The 21,930-nt window shown below is 35.7% G+C and overlaps 1 protein-coding gene across 18 annotated transcripts in view; it reads right to left on the bottom strand.

Annotated features, from left to right (window-relative positions):
* Positions 1-21,930, bottom strand: part of FUT8 (fucosyltransferase 8) — a 309,441-nt gene that overhangs the window by 17,960 nt on the left and 269,551 nt on the right. For all 18 annotated transcript variants that reach the window (XM_077767165.1, XM_077767167.1, XM_077767159.1 and 15 more), the window contains one exon: positions 1,460-1,706. In XM_077767165.1, the coding sequence (XP_077623291.1) occupies positions 1,460-1,706 (247 nt within the window). The remainder of the gene's footprint in view (positions 1-1,459; positions 1,707-21,930) is intronic.

A 21,930-nucleotide genomic window follows, 5' to 3' on the forward strand; every position in this document is an offset into this window, starting at 1 on the left:
GATGGTCCGTGGATAATTAGGGTAGCTTTCTGGCATGCCAAACTACAGGAAAGCTTCCAAGAAAAGTAAGATGGTTTGAGTCCTGGTTTTGCCTTTATTAATTCTGGAACTTTCCTTTAGTTTCCTCACCTAGAAAATGGTTATCTCTATTCACTTCATAGGACTGCGTTAAAGGATGAATGAGATAATGTAGTTGAAGGTATTTTGGTAATTTAATTACTACCCTTTTATCTTTCAAGATCCTGTTCAAACACTGACGCTATGAAGACTTCCCTGATACAGATGGAAGTATATTTCTCCCTGACCTCTCATAATAATTTTTATACTTCTCTCAGGGTATTTATCACATTCTGCCCATATAATGTTAGCTGTGTATGTCTCTTTTCCAATAGATTGTAATAAGCTAGAAGGAGCCATTAAAAAAAATTAATCTCTGTCCCCCACAGTAGCAGGTATTCAATAAATGTTCTGCAAATAAGTGAATAAACAACACATGCATTAATATTAATCAATAGCTGACTTTATTACTAACAGTATAAGCTGCAGAACGTTACAGTCTAGCCTACAAGTCTATTTTTAGAAATTATTTTAGCATCAGTCTTTCTGAAAGGTATTATTTTACAGTGCATTTTTCCCACTGAACTAAAATCCTTTTACCCTTCTTATCACATCATCACTTTTAGGGCAGGTATTACCTTTCCTATTTTACAGATGGAAAAATCAAAGCCCAATACTATTATTAAGTAACTTGGTCCAGAATTAGAAAAAGGCCAGGAGTATTACCCAGGTCACTTAAATCTCAGTCCAGTACTCTTTCCATTAGGCAAAGAACATTCTCCCATGATATGAAATCTGCCACCAGGACCCAGGAAAATTCCTCTTCCCATAACTTTTTATGTATGTGTATAGGAGCACATGCTTATGCACAAAGATGCTTCTTTGTGCTATGATTTCCTTGAACATAAGCATGAGACTGGATGCATATATACATGATAACTCCCACGTGGGCCAAGAGATAATTTTAAATCATAATTTTAACATTATCTTATATTATAAATAGTATTTTATTATCAAAATAGCTTCCAGGGCAGAAAACAGAACATTAAAAAAATGCAAAATAATCATCATTGGTAATTAATGAAGCCTAAAAAAAAGTGCAATAGAAAATATTAGAAATGTCACAGCTTCATCTCATGATCTTGTTAGGATAAGATAGGATACGACATTCATTTGTTAAATGAATAAATAAGTGAATGAGGGTAACAAAGTATGATGACTCAGCTGTTCTAAGTGAACAAAGGAAGAATGATCTCCTTATGACCTTAGGTGAACTCTGGAATATCTGTTTTAGGGTATGGCTCTGAAAATTGAACTATATCACAAAGTTCACAATATATTGTAAAGTACACATATCTCTGCTACTACACATCACATTATGAGGAATAAATCAGATTCTTACCCAATAACTGGATGTTTGAAGCCAAGCTTCTTAGTAGTCTCTTCAATTTCCTTTTCTAGCCATGGTTGTGGGCGGATTAAATATTTGACAAACTGGGACACCCACCACACTGCAGGGTCACCATGGACACGTACAAGCCGATCTGCTAGGTCTTCTGGTACCGCCAGGGGTAAATATGGTGGACGAGGATGAAGACTGTCTACAATGGGGAGCTCAACCACCTGAACGTTTTTGTCCTTTACTTCACCTGTGAGAATATCAAAACATATCATCACCACACTATATTTCTCATACAATTACCATTTGAGAACTCACTCTGGATGCTTTTATAGCAACTCTACAGCAGTATTACAGAGACAGTTAAGTAACTTGCCCAAGGTACTGGCACAGAAGTGACAGAGCTAAATTTCACATTTAGGTCGGCATGCCTCCGAAGTCTATGATCTTCCCCTCCGCCACCCTGTCATAACATGCTGCCACATCAACACCTCATACCCCAGAGAGGGATGCACTCAGAATGTCTAATCAGAGAATAACCATATTGTCAGTGAACACAGCCAGCTACACAAAGTTCTGTTTTTTATAATTGTTTTGGTTTTTGAACCAGACAATAAAGTATCCTCAAAACTTCAAGATTGTCATTATAGCAAATGGCTCTTGCATTAATTTCATGACAGAGCACGACTCTAGAGGTATGTAAGGATTACTATTATAAGTCAAGCAGTTATATCTTTTAAAGAAAAAAAATGATAATACTAAAGTCTTTTTTTTCTTGGCCAAATTATCTATTACATTTTCACTTATAATAACAATAGAATCTATGTTGATTGTTTATCTGGACATTAAAATGAAAATATGATTAGATGCTAATTTTTGTAGATGATGATTAGTTTCAGAATCCAACTTGTATATGTCATTAATGATACTGCTGTTCTGTCAATTTTATAATATAATGATATGAACAACCCAAAATGGGATAAGCCAGCAACTTTAGATATTGAAGACATCTAACTGAATATCTATCTTTGGATACTGAAGACCATATAGTAATAACTAGAAGACATGAAGATACCAGGCAGATAAATTTTACAAATACAAAATGTACTGAATTAAAATTTCAGTAACAGAAAATATTAACCTGAACATACAAAATAATTCCAGTTAATCACTGGACCATTAAAGAAAGAATGCACTTATAGAGAATAAACCTAGAAGACATTTAAAATGTATTCACCAGAATGGAGCACAGTCCTCAAATTTTGTTTTTCTGCATTTATGCCAAGTGTTTTATAGTAAATCTCATCATCTGGAAATATAATCACTCAAACTACATGATTATAAGAAAGTTAGTTGGCATAACTAAAAATGTCTGGTTAATATTCTCTCTCTGACATGTAAAACTCATTTCAGGATTCTTAGAACAAAGCCCTTGAAACATGACATTTTTTGCATGAATAGATGGCAATAAAAAAATTTACCACCAGCATTGCAGTTCATCTAGGGTACCAGTTAAGAAAGAGGTGGGCACCTTTATCAGATGAGAAACTACAATTAAGAGTGTATGGGGAGAGGGGTGCCTGGGTGGCTTAGTCGGTTAAGCGTCCGACTTTCGCTTAGGTCATGATCTCGTGGTTCATGGGTTTGAGCCCCGCATCGGGCCCTGTGCTGACTGCCAGCTCAGAGCCTGGAGCCTGTTTCAGTCTGTGACTCCCTCTCTCTCTGACCCTCCCCTGCTCACGCTGTCTCTCTCTCTCTCTCCTAGAAATAAATAAAACATTAAAAAAAAAAAAAGAGTGTATGGGGAGAGAGTGAGCCACATTTTAAGTTAAGCTCTAATAATCTCCCAAAGGCAAGGGAAATTGGGATGCTTTCTGTGATATGGACATGATAAGAGACATACCGCATGAATGAGAGGAAAAATAGGATGGGAAAACAGTTCTTTTTTATAAAGAAGAGAGAAAGAAAGGAAGAATCTAGCCTCTTATATGGCCATAAACAAAAGCAAAATTAATAGGGCTACCTTCCTTTTGCGATTTCTTCCTAACACGGTTATTCTAAATGTTCTGTGTAGCTCTATCTTTCACTGATTACCCCAAGGGCTCAACTTTCTTACAGCTAGTCCTATTGACAGCTTTCAGAAATAAATTGAAACTATGCTTATATCTTCAAGACAGAGAATGTAGTTTATTTTTGTTGGTTTTTCATTCATTCATTCATTCGTTCATTCATTCATTCATTCCACTTGTTCAAATATTTATTGAACAGTGCTATATGCCAAACACTGTATGAGGCAGAGTATACAGTGACAACGTTGTCCTTGCCCTCCAAGATTTCTAGTTCAAAAACCTCACCCAGAACTGACTGTTTTCAGTGGAAGAAAAATAAAATACCATCACCAAATAATGTGTTATCAAAAAGATATCAATACTCAACTGTCTAGTAAAATATTAAGGATATTTATAAATAAAAAAAAAAGGTTAGCTTCCTCAATAATGATATATTTTAAAATAAATGAAAATAACATATTATATGCTATGGTTAGAAGGTCCCATTTGTTTTTACTTGGTTTACCACCTAACATTTTTTATACTACTGGCATTTATATTGAAGTGAATTTAAATCTGGAACAGATCTTAGATTAGAAATGATCATGCTTAGTGAGTGGTTTCTAAACTTTAGTCATTTATGTATTTACTTTACAATTTTTACCATATCCATGTATTATCTGTATTAATGTTTTAAAAATTCATTTTAAAACTTACATGAATTTATTTTATAGATGGAAACTAGAAGTATAACTTCACTGAAAATGAAACCATATCATTAAATTCTATATAAATACTATTGCCTATGAAGCGCCTTGGGCTCAAGCCAGATTCCTATTAAAAGAAGAGGTTATCTATCAGTGAGGTTAAAGGGGTATAATTGCATTTCCCCTTACATCTCCTATGAGTTTCAAACCAAATGGGAGACAGAGAGAAGGATAAATGGTAATCAAAATATCAGCTTGATTACCAATAAGGATGAACTACAGAATGTAGTATTGTTCTTTGGATTTATGGCCTTACGGGTTTCCACCCAGTCCTAAGAAGAGTCTGTCAACCAAGGCCTACTATACTGAGGAGGAGGAAGAGCATGCCATGAGAGAAGCCAGACAGGGCTATGCCTCACACGTTTATTCCTCCCCCTAAACTCACCAGCTGTATGCACTACTTTCCTGCCAAGTGGAGGGTAAATGAGGTAGACAGAAAGAAGAAAAAAACAAACAAACAACCACTGCAGTACTTCTCCCTTTGAAGGAATGGAATTAGTTATGCTTCTATAGAAAATCTTGAGGAATGGAGGATTCCCAGTACCTGCTCCCACCCATCAGCTCCACTCCCAAACAATTATCCAGTGTTAAAGAACTATTGTAAAGATATCCTGATACTAATTTGAAAATCTGTCTGACACAATCAGAAGGACTGAAAAAGAAATAACTTTCTCAATTATTCAATTCAATGTTTGTTTTAATCTTTTATCAGGAAACTGTTTGAAATTATCTCATATATGCCACCTAAATAAATCTCTAGTAATCTGTGGTAGGTTCAGAGTCTGAGAAACAGATTTACTTAAACTCCCTCATTTTACAGAGGAAACAAACTAGAGAGGTTAAGAAATTTCTCAAAGGTAATACAGCTAATAAAAGGGCCAGGATTAGGCTCTAGTGTTTACCACATTACTTATATTACATTCTGCTTTCTGGAAACTATATTTATATATTTCAAAGCATTTAAATATGTCCCGTTTTGATCAATCAAGAGTGCCTTGCCATTCTATTAAGATGGTACCGTTGGGGGGGGAGGGGGGAAGCACTGCATCAACCTTCCAGCAAGAGAATGTTTTATATGTGCAAGTCTTACAAAAGTCAGGACTATGCATTTGTAAAGAATCAGAGCAAACTAGTCTAGGAGTTACACAATTGACTGCTCAGTTCAACTAGAACTGATATAATCACTATTAATTATTTCAGGGACTCATTTTCTTTTCTTAAAAAATTTGTTTTAATGTTTTATTTATTTCTGAGAAAGAAAGAGACAGCGTGAGCAGGGAGGGTCAGAGAGAGAGGGAGATACAGAATCCAAAACATGCTCCAGGCTCTGAGCTAGCCGCCAGCACAGAGCCCGACGCGGGGCTCGAAACCACAAACTGTGAGATCATGACCTGAGCTGAAGTCGGATGCTTAACCGACTGAGCCACTCAGGCGCCCCTCAGGGACTCATTTTCAAGACTACCTTCTCTTGTTAGTAATTCTGGTCTATAAGGTCATTATCTTTGCCAAAGTCAAGTCTCAATAGGCTTGCTGGTACACTTAGAGCCCTCTGCCAGTAGCATAGATAATTCTTTGACAGGGAGGATCTCCACAGCTGCAGGCAAGTACCCTTTTTTTTTTTTTTTAGTGTTTTATTTATTTCTAGGAGAGAGAGAGAGACAGCGTGAGCAGGGGAGGGTCAGAGAGAGAGGGAGTCACAGACTCTGATACAAGCTCCAGGCTCTGAACTGGCAGTCAGCACAGAGCCCGACGCGGGGCTCGAACCCACGAACCGCGAGATCATGACCTAAGCGAAAGTCGGACGCTTAACCGACTAAGCCACCCAGGCGCCCCAGCAGGCAAGTACCTCTAGCAACTCCATTTAAAAGTATTACTCTGTTATCATTCCATGTGCCATAAGACAGACACTAGCCTTGAAATTAGTCAAGTACAATTATTAATCATCAGTAGACTCAATAGGAAGGTCTTAACATCTACCATGAATGAATAGGTTCTGCTGTCATGAAAAATGTTTCAAGGGTGGGAAAGACTTTGGGTCTTACTCCATGAGATTTCTTCTGAATTTACTATCTTCTTTTTTCAGTTGCTACCCAGTGACTGTCACTGACTTGTGACAGAAACACAACTAAACTGAGGGAGGGTGGTGGAATCTCTTGAAGATAGACCTCAGAAAGCCAGAATGGTCAAGGTAAAGAAGTTTGGAAGAGGGCTGCCAGTTGAGAAAAATCTCCAATAAGATATCACTACCTGGAACTTAAATTTCACTTGGGGTGAGGCAGGGATTATTAGTAACTTTTTGACAATTCTGAACCAAAAAAGGCTGTCTGCTTTCTGGTCTCAAGACTCTGAAGAAAGTTGCCTTCAATACCCACATAGGTCCAGGCTTCCCTCAACTAGGCATAGAGGGGTACAATGCAGTTTTAATTCCCTTCCTAAGGGTTTCCTTGAATGGTTATAGTTGGCAAATGCCGCCACACCCAAGAGCATTTCCAAAGACTGTGTCAACTGCTGAGATTCATGGCTCTACGTGAGGCTAGAACAAGGAGAGACATCAAACAAATATGGTCAAGTAAATGCCTATTCCCATGTATGTAGTACATAGTGATTACAGGTATGGGCTTTGTTAGGACAAAAACTACTGTTTAAATACTCTACCACTTCACAGTTGTGTGCCCTTGGATAAATTATATTTAACTTCAGCCCAGTTTCTCCATCTGGAAAATGGCATTGATAATAGCAACTTATTCATCTGGAAAATGGGACTAATTATAGTATCTTACTCATCAAGTTATTTTAAGGGTGAGTTATTACATGGAAAAAGCTGAGCACAATGCCTGATACACAGTGATTCTCAAAAAATGTTAGCTCTTTGCCCTAGGATCAATTCTGTTGAATCATTTTCAAGAAGTTAGCTAGAATTTGGTCAGGGAAGAGATTGTTTGCCAAAATATCATATTCTCTGAAAAATATATCAAAGTGCCCATTTCAGTGAGCCAAAGATACACTAAGAAATATACTAGATATAAGCAGATATACACCCAAAATCTTATTCATACCGTTTACCATAGGCAACAGAACAATAAGCAGCTTTTATTGTTTCAAAATAGTCGACAAATATTCAAATAGAAGGGTAGAAACTCTGGCTATCTGAAAGTTCTGACATCCTATAATTACTAACGACTAAAATTCTGTTCCACACTGAAAGCACATCATGGTAGTAAGTTGTCTAAACTAGGAATACTTCCTGTTCATGTCACAGCAAAGCGTTTGTATGCTTAAATTATATCCACAAAGACTATCTGGACTCCTGGGATTTACATTTTCTTTAACATTATGTGGCCAAATATGACTGATTAAAGTTTTACTAAATTCTCTGAGACTTGTTATAGGAGACACGAGTAAAAGGATACCAAGACTGAAAGCTAACTAGCTGTGGTGAGACCTCTAGGGACATGGGGGGGATTTTACTGATTTTACTTGGACACAATAAGATGGACATTAAAAAAAAAAAAATCACATAAATGTGCGAGGTCTGTTCTTCAGGATTTTTAACAATGATGACATTAATATTTATATCTTCATTTAATGACGTGCTCTGTTCTCATCTGAAATATGGAAGAAAGATATACTATTAAAAAGCGAACAGCTGGGCTACTTTCTTTCCTTTTGTTTTTCAACCACTGAGGTTGATAGAGATTTTTTCTTGAACTTGAATGAGCAACTGTCGCCTGCCATATGAATTCCATCACTGCTCTACTTAAGCAACAACTCAAAAGACTGTTATTACCGCCAGTTTGAAGCCTTCAACCAATTGAGTGAAAGTTCTAAATTCAATCATATGAAACAAAGTGCAGTGTTAGCAACATTCTTAAGAATTAGCATATCACACTATGGGAATGATTGTGCAGCATTCTTATGAGGTATTTGCTGCTTTTACTAGCACAGAAATGCCTTGCAAAGGCAACCAGACTCATGGTTCACTGACCTCAGTGTTACTCTGACAGACTTAACTCTGGATAGGAGCCTGAAAGAACGGCTAATGGAAAATACGTAATATCCTAGTGAGTTATGCAGTTCAGGATAATGCAGGCAAGCAGTATCAAAAGAAAAGAGAGCAAAGAGATTTTTTGCTTCATGTCACTAAACAGAAGCTCCTTGCAGTCATTCTGCATGTGCTGAAACAAATTTAGTCACTTATATTTTAAATACATGTAGAAGTCACTTTGCTAAGATTCCAGACAGTCCACAGCTTGCTCATAAACGGGACAGTGCCAACAGCTTCTCTGATGATTCACATTGCACAGGCCATTACATATATGTTATATGTAATTGATGAAACACTAAATTCTACTCTTGAAACCAATATTACACTACATGTCAACTAACTAAAATTTAAATAAAAATCTGAACCAAAACAAGTAACTCCATGTAGAGGTTTGGGGGAGTTTTTTGGTTATATTTAAATCATTTAGTACTTTTTCCCAAGTTAGAAACTCCTAACACAAAGGATCCCAAAGAATTCTGCAACAGTTTTTCTCATGGAGAAAAAACAACAACAAGAAAATAGAGGAATAGAAAGCAGTACAAAGAAAGATAAGGCTTAATTTCATCAAATTATTCAAGAGCCAAACCCCAAACTTTCTTTTCCCCATTCTCATAGAAAATCATAATTCCACTTTCATATTCCTCTTATTCCTTCATCACATGTTACCCTCCTTGAAAGCAATAGGCAGGAGGAAGGACCTCCAGGTAATAACAGCCTTTTATCCCATGAGAATTCCTGAAAATGATGACTGAGTATACTGGCATACCAACAGGAAATCACAGCACAGAGCTGTCAGCTGGCATGCTGTGTTTCCTTTTGCTTTGGGGCAACTTTATAGCAGCCTTTGTGATTAGCACTTGGTTGGAGTTAGGAATGTAATGCTTCATTTTGAACTTACAGCTCCTTGTGATTTTTCTGCTAATACCACTCAAAGGTTAAATCAGGAAGGCCCAATTTGAGTTTCCTGATGGTGGAATACAGGTCAATCCTAATACCCTAAAATACAAGAATTATAACTAGTACTTTTGACTATCCCATTAGGGAAGAAAATGAAAATGCAGTGTGTTGGAAATCATAACAAAACAGTTAAGACTTTTGTGGGATATGAGAGAAGACAACTTAATCAAGTGTAGTAAGCAATGTGCTAAAACACCATACAAATTGTTGACAAAACAGACAAACATCCTGGCCTACTGAAACAGGGATTCAGTAGCAAATCTCCCTCATTTTGTATGCCAACCCAATCCATAAAGCACTAGCCGCTCCAAGAGTCACCCTGCCACCATTTCCATCTTTAACTTGCTGCCATCTCAGACTGCACAATCTGTCTTCTCCCCCAGCTGCCTCAGCTTCCACTGTGGAAAAAGTGGAAAAAGATGGGGGGTGGGATACAGCTTTATGGCCAAGCTATAGCTCCTGCTGTCACTGTGTCTGCCAATCTGGTATAAGTCAGTGGACTGTCCCTTTCTCCTCTTCTGGGTTGTGTTAAGTTTCTAGAAAGAAGAGAGCTAATACTTTACAATCTACAGCCTCTGGTGACATAGCTGAGATAAAAACTATAAAGACATTATTCAAAAAGTGGCTATATTTTGCCCTTTCTGGTTTAACTGGGGGAAGAGCAGGGGATATCCATACACGGAGAGAAAGAACTTTGAGGCAAAAGGCATGAAACCTGAACTAATGGAGCATGAAAAGGGGAAGGAGAAGGAAGACAAATGTGGCAAATAGGGCAAGGAGATGTTTGAGGTTGCGAGAAGTAGGCCTTTTCTTGTTACTGCTTACAAAATACAATACTTTGTACAGATTTGATACTTCACACTATCATTCCCATGACATTTTTCATTTATTATTTAAACAGGGACAGCACCACCACAACCTTCTTTAGAACCTAGACTAGACTGTGCAAAGGAATTCTTCTGTCACTTCCCTGCCAAGAAGGTTATCTATGGTTTCTCATCATCTGCAACATATTTTTCAACCTGTGGCTATCTACCAATACGCCCCAAAGTCTTACCTGGTAAATCTACAAATCAGAGGTTATTATTTTACCATAATCCTACGTTCATCTCAAATCATAAATATTCTGGCAGGGGTGAGGGTCAGAATCTGTTCTTTTCATATGCTTTACTCTTTTTCAGTGACCCATGCAGGTTATTTCTAAAATAGCTCTTGCATCCACAGCTTTCCTGCTCAGCTCCCTATCAGCAACTTTAATTAAAGGCTAACTTATTGTGCAACAACTACATGCCAGGTAGTACACTAAATGTTTTCCATGCATTATCCCAATTAGTCCACAGAGTCTTTGTGAGGTGAGTACTCTTTTATCCCCATTTTACAGATGAATTTAAGTAACTTGTTCAAGGTCACCCAGCTAGCAGTCAAAAACAGGAGCTGAAGGCACACATTCTGATTCCAGAATTTGAAGTTTTATACCACCCTATTCCATTATCTTAAAGTTTCACAGAAAGTAAAAGTGACTCCACATGGAATTTATTAAAAAAGGAGGGAGGAGCAGGGCTCCAAGGTGTGAGTTTAAATAATAAGACAAAGGAAGAGAGCTAACACCAGTGGGTAAGGTCCAGATCTCTCTGTACAAAAGGCACTAGATCAAAGAATTTAATATTAAGTAAAAGACATAAGCTTCAAACATTGATCACATATACACAAATTAAGGAATTAAATTGTCGCTAAACAAAACAACTTCCCTCATTGTCATTTTGGGTTCATACTAGAATCCCCAAAGAAACAAAAATAATAGCTAAAGATAGATCATCTCAAATTTAAAGTATTTGTATGAAACAATTAGGGTGCTTTTTAGTTAACTTAAAGCTCATGGCTAAGACTTAATAATACCTTCACAATTTGATTATAGACAGAATGTGAATTATAAGACCTATGATGGTCTTATATCCTAATAAATATATTATAACCTTTCCATGAAAGAGAAATAGCCTACTTCAGAACAAAGAATTTAAAAAGCAGTTATCATAAAGAGATTTATTAAATGTGTAAACCATTCTCATTATCTATTAACATACTTATTTTCAACTATTAAAAATTTATTAGAAATATTTTGCAGTGTAAAACATGTATTTTTTAAAAAATATTTCCTCCTTTCATTTTTTTTTTTAATGTTTTATTTATTTCTAGGAGAGAGAGAGAGAGAGAGAGAGAGACAGCGTGAGCAGGGGAGGGTCAGAGAGAGAGGGAGTCACAGACTCTGATACACGCTCCAGGCTCTGAACTGGCAGTCAGCACAGAGCCCGACGCGGGGCTCGAACCCACGAACCGCGAGATCATGACCTAAGCGAAAGTCGGACGCTTAACCTACTAAGCCACCCAGGCACCCCTCCTCCTTTCATTTCTTAAGTGGTATATTTATAAATAAATAAAAATGCACAACTTTCAATTTGCTTCCGAAAACCTTATAAATTGAAGTATCTACTTCTGATGCTATGGTTCAAAATTCAGGCTATAATAACAGATGCTATCCCAAATGAATCACAAAATAAATACAAATATTTTATATTTTCAGAAACAAATTTCAGCCTTGTTTATTATAATAATTAACTTTATTCATGTCAGTGGAATTTCTAAAAGACTAAAAAAGATCAGAGAAAAGACTTCTTTTAAAGGTGATACAAAGAAATTAAAAAAAATTTTTTAAACATTTATTTATTTTTGAGAGAGAAAGAGAGAGAACAGGAGAAGGGCAGAGAGATGGAAACACAGAATCTGAAGCAGGCTCCAGGCTCTGAGCTGTCAGCACAGAGCCTGACACAGGGCTTGAATCTACTAACTGTGAAATTATGACCTGAGCCGAAGTCAGACACTCAACCAACTGAGCCTCCTGGGCGCCCTCAAAGTAATTTTTAAGTCAACTCAATAGATCATTTAGTTGAACATAAATGAATGAGGACAATCACAACTGCATTTATATATCAATAAATTCATGCATTTAAACCACTACATCTCAAGAACAAAGAGAAATAATATTTAGAAGAATGGAAATCTTTCAAATGACAACAGGGATGATTCTCGTCTACCTGAAAAAAATGAGAGCTGAGAGTTATATGTTTAAAGTGTGTAAAATCATGGAAGATTTAAACAAGGTGTTGAAAATGTGTTCACCAAATCTAAGAATTAGTGATATTTCCCTGGTGCTTGAAAGAAGTAGTTTAAGAATAAATAAAATAAAGCCTAAATTTACAAAACAGGTAGAATTCTTACAGTACTCATTACTCCAAGAGAAGATAACTTAAACCAGAAATGATATGTTTGGGGTAAAATATGAATGTTCATACCATGACAGCACAGATGACAACTATTACCTTCTATAAAATGTCACTGTTATATCAGAGTACTTAACTGGACTAATCAGTGTTATGGCCCCAAATGCCCTTTTTAGGCTTCAACACACAGGAAATAACATACATAATAAGACTATGTTACATTTTGGCTCTAAAAATATAAGAAAAATGCATTTTTCTTTGTGTACCAACAAACTATTATTTTTCTTTGCAATACAGAGATGAAAGGTAAATATACATAGGAACAGAAAAGGGTAAGAGGAGGAAGGCTAGGATATTACTTATGTCTGCTGATAATGCTTGATTGGTTAGAGTAGAACATAAAATTAATAAAATAAAGGATATTGGAGTTCTGAAGGTATTACTGCATAGTTGTTTTATTAGAACAAATCTTGTATGTACTATTTCTTCTCACCAATATTAAACAACAAAAAACCTATTTATTGAATACTGTTTGAGCCAAGGATCACTGGTTACAAAGAACAGAAACCTAGTCAAATTAGCTCAAGTAAAAAGAAAATTACTGAAAGAATACAAGGGAATTTGCCAAGAAATGAAAAGCAGGAAGTACAGCTATATCTCAAGAGATGAGGAGCCAGCAATTCACACCATGTCTCTGTGGCTACATGGTCTGTATGGGTCAGCAAGACCCTCCTTTCTGATAATTAACTCCTCTCTTGCTCAAGGCTCATCTTATAGATACCAGCTTCAGTCTACAGATTTTACAACTTAGTTTTATCCTCAGATAAGCTCATCTCTGTGTTGTGTGTTGGAATTAATATTAACATTTACTGAGACTAGTACCTAGTGTTAGGTACTATATACAATGCTAATGAACATTATTTCTTTTAATTACCAAAATGACCCTAGGGGGGGAAGTACTTATAGATGACCAGTGAAGGAGTTAGAATCTGCATCCATCAGACTCTAGAGTTAGAGTACTCAACTATAAAATTGGATTACCTCTCAAAAGGGAATCTTATTGGCGCAGGATTAGTTTCTCAGGGTAAGATAATTACATTGTCCTGTAGAGCTGTGTGTATGTGTGCGTGCATGCACACATGTACAGGAGGGGAGGAGTGGTTTCATGATACATACAAGACAGTAAGGCCTATATTCCCCAAATAGGTGATACTAGAAAGGACACAGGGAATTAATAACCAGTATACAGCAAACTTTGGCTTTCAGGAACTTAAAATTTAGGAATTTAACTCTCAGAACATAGGGTAATTTTTAGAATCATCCATTTATGTATCTCTATTACTACATTTACCAAGTCGTTTATAATTGTTTTTGCATGTATTGTCTCCCTTACAAATCTGGCATATGAACATAAACCTTAACCTATTTATCCTATTGCTTCAGCAATGACCACTATGCCAGGTACATTAAAAGTATAAAGTAAGTGTTTAATTGAACAAATTGAATTGAATTGAATTGAATATATAAAGTTCTGTAATTAATATGGATCTCACAGTCTATTGTAGGAAACAATAACTTGGCTAATTAGTAGATGATCCCACCATTCAGCTTCATGATCTCAATGTTATTGATAAATTTTGAGATTTGAGAATTTGAAATTTACAATGTAAAACAGTTATTATTACTGAGGTCTTGCCTTTTTTAAGTCTCTTATATAACAAATAGTTGGAAAATGGTATATAAATACTTGCTAAGCTGTATTTATATTAATACCTCTGTTCTTGCTGCTTGCAAAGTACTTGAAAAATATATAGGCATTCTGCTTTGGATCCATTATTAATTTATTTTGAGAGAGAGAGAGAGAGCGGGCACAAGTGCATGCTAGTGCGTGTAGGGGGACAGCAGAGAAAGAGAAAGAGAGAATCCCAAGCAGGCCCTGAGCTGTTAGTGTGGAGCCTGATGTGGGGCCTGAACTCATAAACCATGAGATCATGACCTGAGCTGAAATCAGGAGGTTGGATACTTAACTGGTTGAGCCACCCAGGCACACCCCTCCATTATCTGTTTTTTAAGTATACACTACTTGAATAGGACATGGCAGGAAAGAAGATAATATTCTTGCTTTTGTTATTCTGTTTTGACTACATGTATACTTTTCCAGGGAGCTGAATCTAATTTCCTAGACATAAAGGATTATTTTTGAGAGTGACAAACACAACAGAATTCACATTTTAGTTACTAAATAATATTAGAATTTATAGTTAATTTTTACATGATGAAAAGACCCTGATGGAACTGGAAATTATGTTTGGGCATGTTGTATGTATGTTTTATTGTTAGAACAAAGTCTGTCCCTTCATTCAGAATTGTGTGGGTTTCACACTGTATATTAACATGAAATAGATAATGATATTTATAAGAATCTCATTTATAATATTTTTATATATCATAGCAGACATACAAATGAATTAAATATTATATTTAAAACTAACATTTTGATATCTTTTGTTAATGCTATTATTATTAATATTATTAGATAGTAGGGGCGCCTGGGTGGCTTAGTTGGTTAAGCGTCCGACTNTATTATTAGATAGTATTATTACTATCATTCTAATAGGACATATTGTACTTATTTTTACTTTTAGAGAATTTTTACATATTAGCTCAGTTTATTTGCAGTAAGCTTTCTGTTCTCCTTGAGGCAGAATTTAACACACTGAGGTTTTAACAAACACTAACCACCCTGGGGGACAGGAAATAGCCATCTCAGGTTCACTAAACAACAGATCTAATCATAAGACTACAGAATATCCTTTTACACATACTATACCACCACATGAACAGGGCTACTGAATAATAACAAAGGAGTACAGCTAAAAGAACTGCCTATTTAAGGGCTCTCTAAGAACGTCTAAAAACAATAGGGGAGACAAAAATAGAAATACTAGAGGAAAATTTAGCATCTGATATATAGCTACAGCTAAGAGTAAACACAGCCTAACTCCTAGCCAGATAAACACAAAGCCTCACACTAAAGGCCTAGCTACTTTAGTTCCTTTTTACCTGATATAGCATGTCCAGTTTTCAACAAAAAAATTACAAGACATGATAAAGGCAAAAAGTATAGACTGAAGGGACAAAGCAACGGTCAGTTCCAGACTCATGCATGGCAGAGATTTGGGATTATCAGACCAGGAATTTAAAATAACTATGACTGATATGCTAAGGATTCTAATGATAAAAGTGAACAATATGCAAGATGAGCAATGTAGGCAGAGATGGAAATTCTAAGATAGAATCAAAAGGAAATGTTAGAAATCACAAACATTGTAACAGAAATAAAGAATGTCTTTGATGGGCTCATCAGTAGACTGGGCATGACCAAGGAAACAATCAGTGACCTTAAGGATATGGCGATATAAACTTACAAAACTAACTGGAAAGAGAAAAAAAGAATGAAAAGGATGAAACAGAATATCCAAAAACTGTGAGACAATTACAAAAGGTACATATACATGTAATGGAAATACCAGAGGAAAAAAGAGAAAGAGAAGAAATATTTGAAGTAATAATGCCTGAGAATTTCCCAAAATTAATGACAGACACCAAGCAACAGATATACGAAGTTCAGACAGCACCAATCAAGATAAATACTTTTTAAAAATCTATATTTAGGAATATTAAAATCAAACTAGAGAAAATCAAAGGCAAAATCTTGAAAGAGGTCAGGTAGATGGGGTTGGGGATCTTATCACTAGAGGAATGAGGATAAGAATTACATCAACCTTCCCTTTGGAAACCACTTAAGTAAGAAGAGAGTAGAGTGAAATACTTCAAAGTTTTGAAAAATTAATATCATCTACTTAGAATTCTATATTAATAGAAATTATCCTTCAAAAGGAGAGAAGAAATAAAGACTTCCTTTGATAAACAGAAATTGGGGGAATCTGTTGCCAGCTTCAGAGAGGATGAAAATGATACAGGTCAAAAATTCATATATAAATTTTAGAAAAGGAATAAATAAAAGGAAAATTAAATCTTGTCTTTTCCTTATTCTTATTTAATCTAACAAAACTATCATTTTGTTCAACAAAATAACAACAAAATATTTGGTGGGCATAGCTTATGGAAAAATAAAATAAATGACAACAATGATATAAGGGATGGCAGGGAGGATTTGGGATTATTCTTTTATATGGTGCTTGCATTTCCCATGAAGTAATATAGTGTTATTTGAAAGTAGATTTGTATTACTTGTAAGTATGTATCACAACCACTTAAAATAAAACTTGTGATTTATATGCTAAGACAGGAGAGAAAATGGGATCATATATAATGATCAATTAAAACCAGAGTAGGCAGAAGAATAGAGGAAGAGAAAAAATGAACAAGGTCAATGAACAGAAAAGTCACAAATGTGGCTTACATTAAACCAACTGTATCAATACTCACTTTAAATGTAAGTAGTCTAAAATATACTAATTAGAAGATAGGGGCTATCAGAGCAGATAAAAAAAAAGCACGACTCATTTGCCTACATGAGCAAGACTCATGTAAAGACATGGTCTTTACAAGAAATCTACTTTAAATATGAAAACACAGATTAAAAGTAAAGGGAAAAAATACTTAATGCTAACAGTCAAAAGAAAGCTGGAGTAGCTCTATGAATTTCAGACAAAGCAGACTTCAAAACAAGGAGAATTATCAGCAATAAAGAGAGGCATTCTAGGTCAAATAGCAGGTCAATTCACCAAGAAGCCATAACTACCCGTAATATGCATTCATCTAACAACAGAATGTAAAATTACATGAGGTAAAAACTGATAGAACTGCAAGGATAAATACACAAATTATAGTTGGAGACTTCAACACTTCTCTATCAGTAACTGACAGAACCAGCAGACAGAAGATCAGTAAAAATATAGTTGAACAGGACAGTATCATCAATCAACTGTATCTAAGTGACATGGAAAACTTCATCCAAGAGCAGAATATATATTCTTCCCAAGTTTGCAGGGAATATTCACCAAAACAGACCATATTCTGGAGCATAAAACACACCTTAACAAATTTAAAAGAAAAGACATCATACCACGTACGCTCTTGGACCATAATGGATGAAAACATATTAACACAAAGATAGCTAGAAAAACCCCCAAATATTTGGAGAGTAAACAACACAGTTATAAATAACACAAGAATTAAAGAAGTCTTGAGAAATTAAAAAACTTTTGAACTAAATGAAAATTTAAAAAACATTAAAATTTGTTGGATACCACAAAGGCAGTGCTTCTAGGAAACTCAATAGTGCTGTATGCACAACTGAAAAAAGAAAAATCTAAAATCAATATTCCAACTTCGAAAACTAGAAAAAAAAAAGAGCAGGGGTGTCTGGGTGGCTCAATTAGTTAAGCGTCCAACTTCGGCTCAAGTCATGATCTCACAGTTCATGGGTTCAAGCCCCGCATCAGGCTTTGTGCTGACAGCCAGCTCAGAGCCTGGAGCCTATTTCAGATTCTGTGTCTCCCTCTCTCTCTGACCCTCCCCTACTCACGGGGTCTCTCTCTCTCTCACAAATAAATAAAAACATTTAAAATTTTAAAAAAAGAGCAAATTAAGTCCAAAGTAAGCAGAAAAATATATCAATAAAATTGAAAGCAGGAAAAAATAGAGAAAATCAACAAAACCAAAAGTTGGTTCTTTGAAAAGATTAATAAAATAGATGAGCCCTTGTCAGGCTAACCAAGAAAAAAGGAGGAGACACAAATTACTAATAACAGAAACAGAAGAGGGACCATCACTAATGATGCCATGGACATTGAAAGGATAAATGAATATTATGGACAACTCTATGCCCACAAATTTGATAACTTAGGTGAAATGGACCAATTCCTTGAAAGACAAATTCTACCAAAACTCACACAAGGAGAAATAGATCATTTAATTAGGTTTATAACAATCAAAGAAACTGAATAATAACTTTCCAAAACAAAAACACCATATCCATATAGTGAATTCTGCCAAATATTTAAGAAAGAAAATGACAGCAATTCTCCATGATTTGTGCCAGAAAATAGAAGCAGAGGGAGTACTTCCTAATTCATTCTATGAGGCCATTACATTAATTCCAAAACTATACAAGGATATTCTAAGAAAGGAAACAGACTAATATTTTTCATTAATATAAATGCAAAATCCTCAAGAAAATATTAGCAAATCAAATCTAACAATGTTTAAAAAGAACCATACACCATGATCAGGTGGGATTTATTTTGGGTTAATCAAGACTGATTCAACATTTGAAAAAAAAAGAAAATTAATTAATGTAATCCCTCACATCAACAGGCTAAAGAAGAAAAATCATAGGTAATATAATAAAAGATACAAAAAAATCCATATCCCAAACCCAAAATCCATTCATGATAGAAACTCTCAGCAAGGGGAATTTCTTCAATTTAATAAAGAACATCTAAAAACAACCTACTGCTAATGGCATACATAATTGTAAGAAACTTGATGTCTTTTCACTAAGATTAGGAATAAGGCAAGGATGTTCCCTCCTTTCATCACTTCTATACAACATTATACTGGAAGTCCTGGCTAATTCACAAGACAAACAAAGGGAATAAAATATATAAAAGATTAGGGGCGCCTGGGTGGCTCAGTTGGTTAAGTGTCCGACTTTGGCTCAGGTCATGATCTCGCGGTTCGTGGGTTCGAGCCCCGCATCAGGTTCTGTGCTGGCAGCTCAGAGCCTGGAGCCTGCTTTGGATTCTGTCTCCCTCTCTCTCTGCCCCTCCCCCACTCATGCTCTGTCTCTCTCTGTCTCAAAAATAAATGAACTATTTAAAAAAGACATATAAAGATTGGGGAAAAAAAGACCTAAAACTATCTTTATCCTGAGATACATGATCATCCATGTAGAAAATCCTAAGGAACTGACATAAAAACTGCTGGAGCCAATAAGCAATTATATCAAAGTAGCAGGAAACAAGGCTGATTTACAAAAGTCAATGCCTTTCCTATATACCACCAATGAGCAACTGGAATTTAAAATTAAAAACATACCACCAGTTACCTTAGAACCAAAATCGAGCAAGAGAGAAAGACATTTAAGCCAAAATATGTATGAGATCTATAGGAGGAAAACTATAAAACTCTGTGGAGAAATAAATCAAAGATGTAAATAAATAGACAGTACAAATTCATAGAAAGGAAGACTCAGTATTGCTAAGATGTCGATAGACATCTACAGATTCAGAACAATCTCAATGAAAATCCCAGCAAATTACTATGACATATCAACAAAGTAATTCTAAAGTTTATATGGAGAGGCAATCAAAATATTGAAGATAAAAGAAAAAAGAGAACTGACATTATCTGACTTTTAGACTTAACTAAAAAGCAACAGTAATCAAGGCAGTGTGATATTGTTGAGAAAACAGACAAATTGATCAATGGAACATAACAGAGAGACCAGAAATAAACACACACAAAGATAGTCTACTGATTTTTGACAGAGTAGCAACGGCAATCCAATCAAGAAAGAATAGTCTTTCAACAAATAGTACTAGAACTGCATATTGACATGCAAAAACAAAAAAGAAAGAGAGGGAAGAAAAGAAAAATCTAGATACTGACCTTGGATCTTTCACAAAAAATTAACTCAACATGGATCATAGACCCAAATGTAAAACTCAAAACTCTTAACACTTAAAAAAATTTTTTAAGTTTATTTATGAGAGATAGAGACAGCATGAGGGGAGGGGCAGAGGGAGGAGGAGACACCCAATCCAAAGGAGGCTCCAGGCTCTGAGCTGTCAGCACAGAAGTGAGAGACCTGAGCTGAAGTCTAAAGCTTAACCGACTGAGCCAACAAGGTGCCCTCAAAACTCCAACACTTTCAGAAAATAAATACAAGAGAAAATCTACGTAACCTTGGGTTGGCACTGTTTTTACATACAGCACCAAAAACACAATCCATAAAAGAAAAAAATTGAAAAGTTGGACTTCATTAATATTGCAAAATTCTGCTCTGTGAAAGACATTGTTCAAAGAAATAAATGAAAAGCCATAAACAGGGAGAAAGTTTCTGTTAATAAATTTACATCCAAAATATGAAAAGACCTCTTAAAATTCAATAAGAAGACAAACAACTCTATCATAAAGTGGGCAAAAGATATGAATAAACACCTCACCAAAAAAGACACACAGATGGCAAGTAAGCATATGAAATTGATGCTCAATATTAAAGATCATTAGTGCATTGTAAATTAAAAAAGGATGCCACTACATGCCTACTAGAATGGCTAAAATCTAAAACAGTGACAACACCAAATGCAGGAGAGGATGTGAAGCAACACAAACTGGTGAAAATGGAAAATGCTAAAGCTACTGCTATAGACCAAATCTTGTATCCTCTCTAAATACATGTGTTGAAGTCCTGATCCCCAATGTGATAGTATGAATAGGTGGGAGCCTTAGGAGGTAATTAGTCTTAGATGGGGCTGTGAGGGGAGGACTCCCAAGATGGGATTGGAGCCCTTGTAAGAAAAGGAAGAGGCACCAGAGTTTCTTCACTCTAACATGTGAAGATTCAGCAAGAAAGCAGCCCCCTGCAAGCCAGGAAGAGGGCTCTCACCAAGAACCAATTTTCTGGCACTCTGATTTTAGACTTCCTAGCCTCCAGAACTGTGAAAACAAATGTCTTTTGTTTAAGCCATCCAGTCTTTTTGTTGTTGTTGTTATAGCAGTTCAAGCAGACATTTTGGAAGATAGTTTGGCGGTTTCTTACAAAGCTAAACATAGTCTTAACCATACAACCAAGCAAGCTCTCTCTTAAGTATTTACTCAAATGATTTGAAAACTTATACTCACACAAAAAACCTGTACATGAATGTTTATACCAGCTTTATTCATTAATTGCTCAGAATTGGAGGCAACCAAGATGTCCCTCTTAAATACAGAGAACAAATTGAGGGCTGCTGGGAAGGGGGGAAGAATGAAGGGGGTTGGGCTAAATGGTTGATGGACATTAAGGAGGGCACTTGTTGGGATGAGCAATGGGTGTTATATGTAAGTGATGAATCACTAATTCTATTCCTGAAACCAACAGTATACCTTAACTAACTTGAAATTTTTAAATAAAGGCCCTCAATATGTGAATAAAACTGTAGTATATCCATACATTTCGATATCATTCAGCAAACAAAGAAATGAACTGTAAAATTACAAAAAAAAAATGGAGGAACTTTCTTAAAAGCAGTCAGAAAAGACTTCATAAAGTATGATTCCAACTATATGATATTCTGGAAAAGGCAAAATTATGGAGACAAAAAAAAAAAAATCAATACTTGCCAGGGGTTGAAGGGAGGGAGTGAGG

The sequence above is a fragment of the Crocuta crocuta genome, unplaced genomic scaffold, assembly GCF_008692635.1.
Source record: "Crocuta crocuta isolate KB4526 unplaced genomic scaffold, BGI_CrCroc_1.0 scaffold55, whole genome shotgun sequence".
NCBI classification, from domain to species: Eukaryota; Metazoa; Chordata; class Mammalia; order Carnivora; family Hyaenidae; genus Crocuta; species Crocuta crocuta.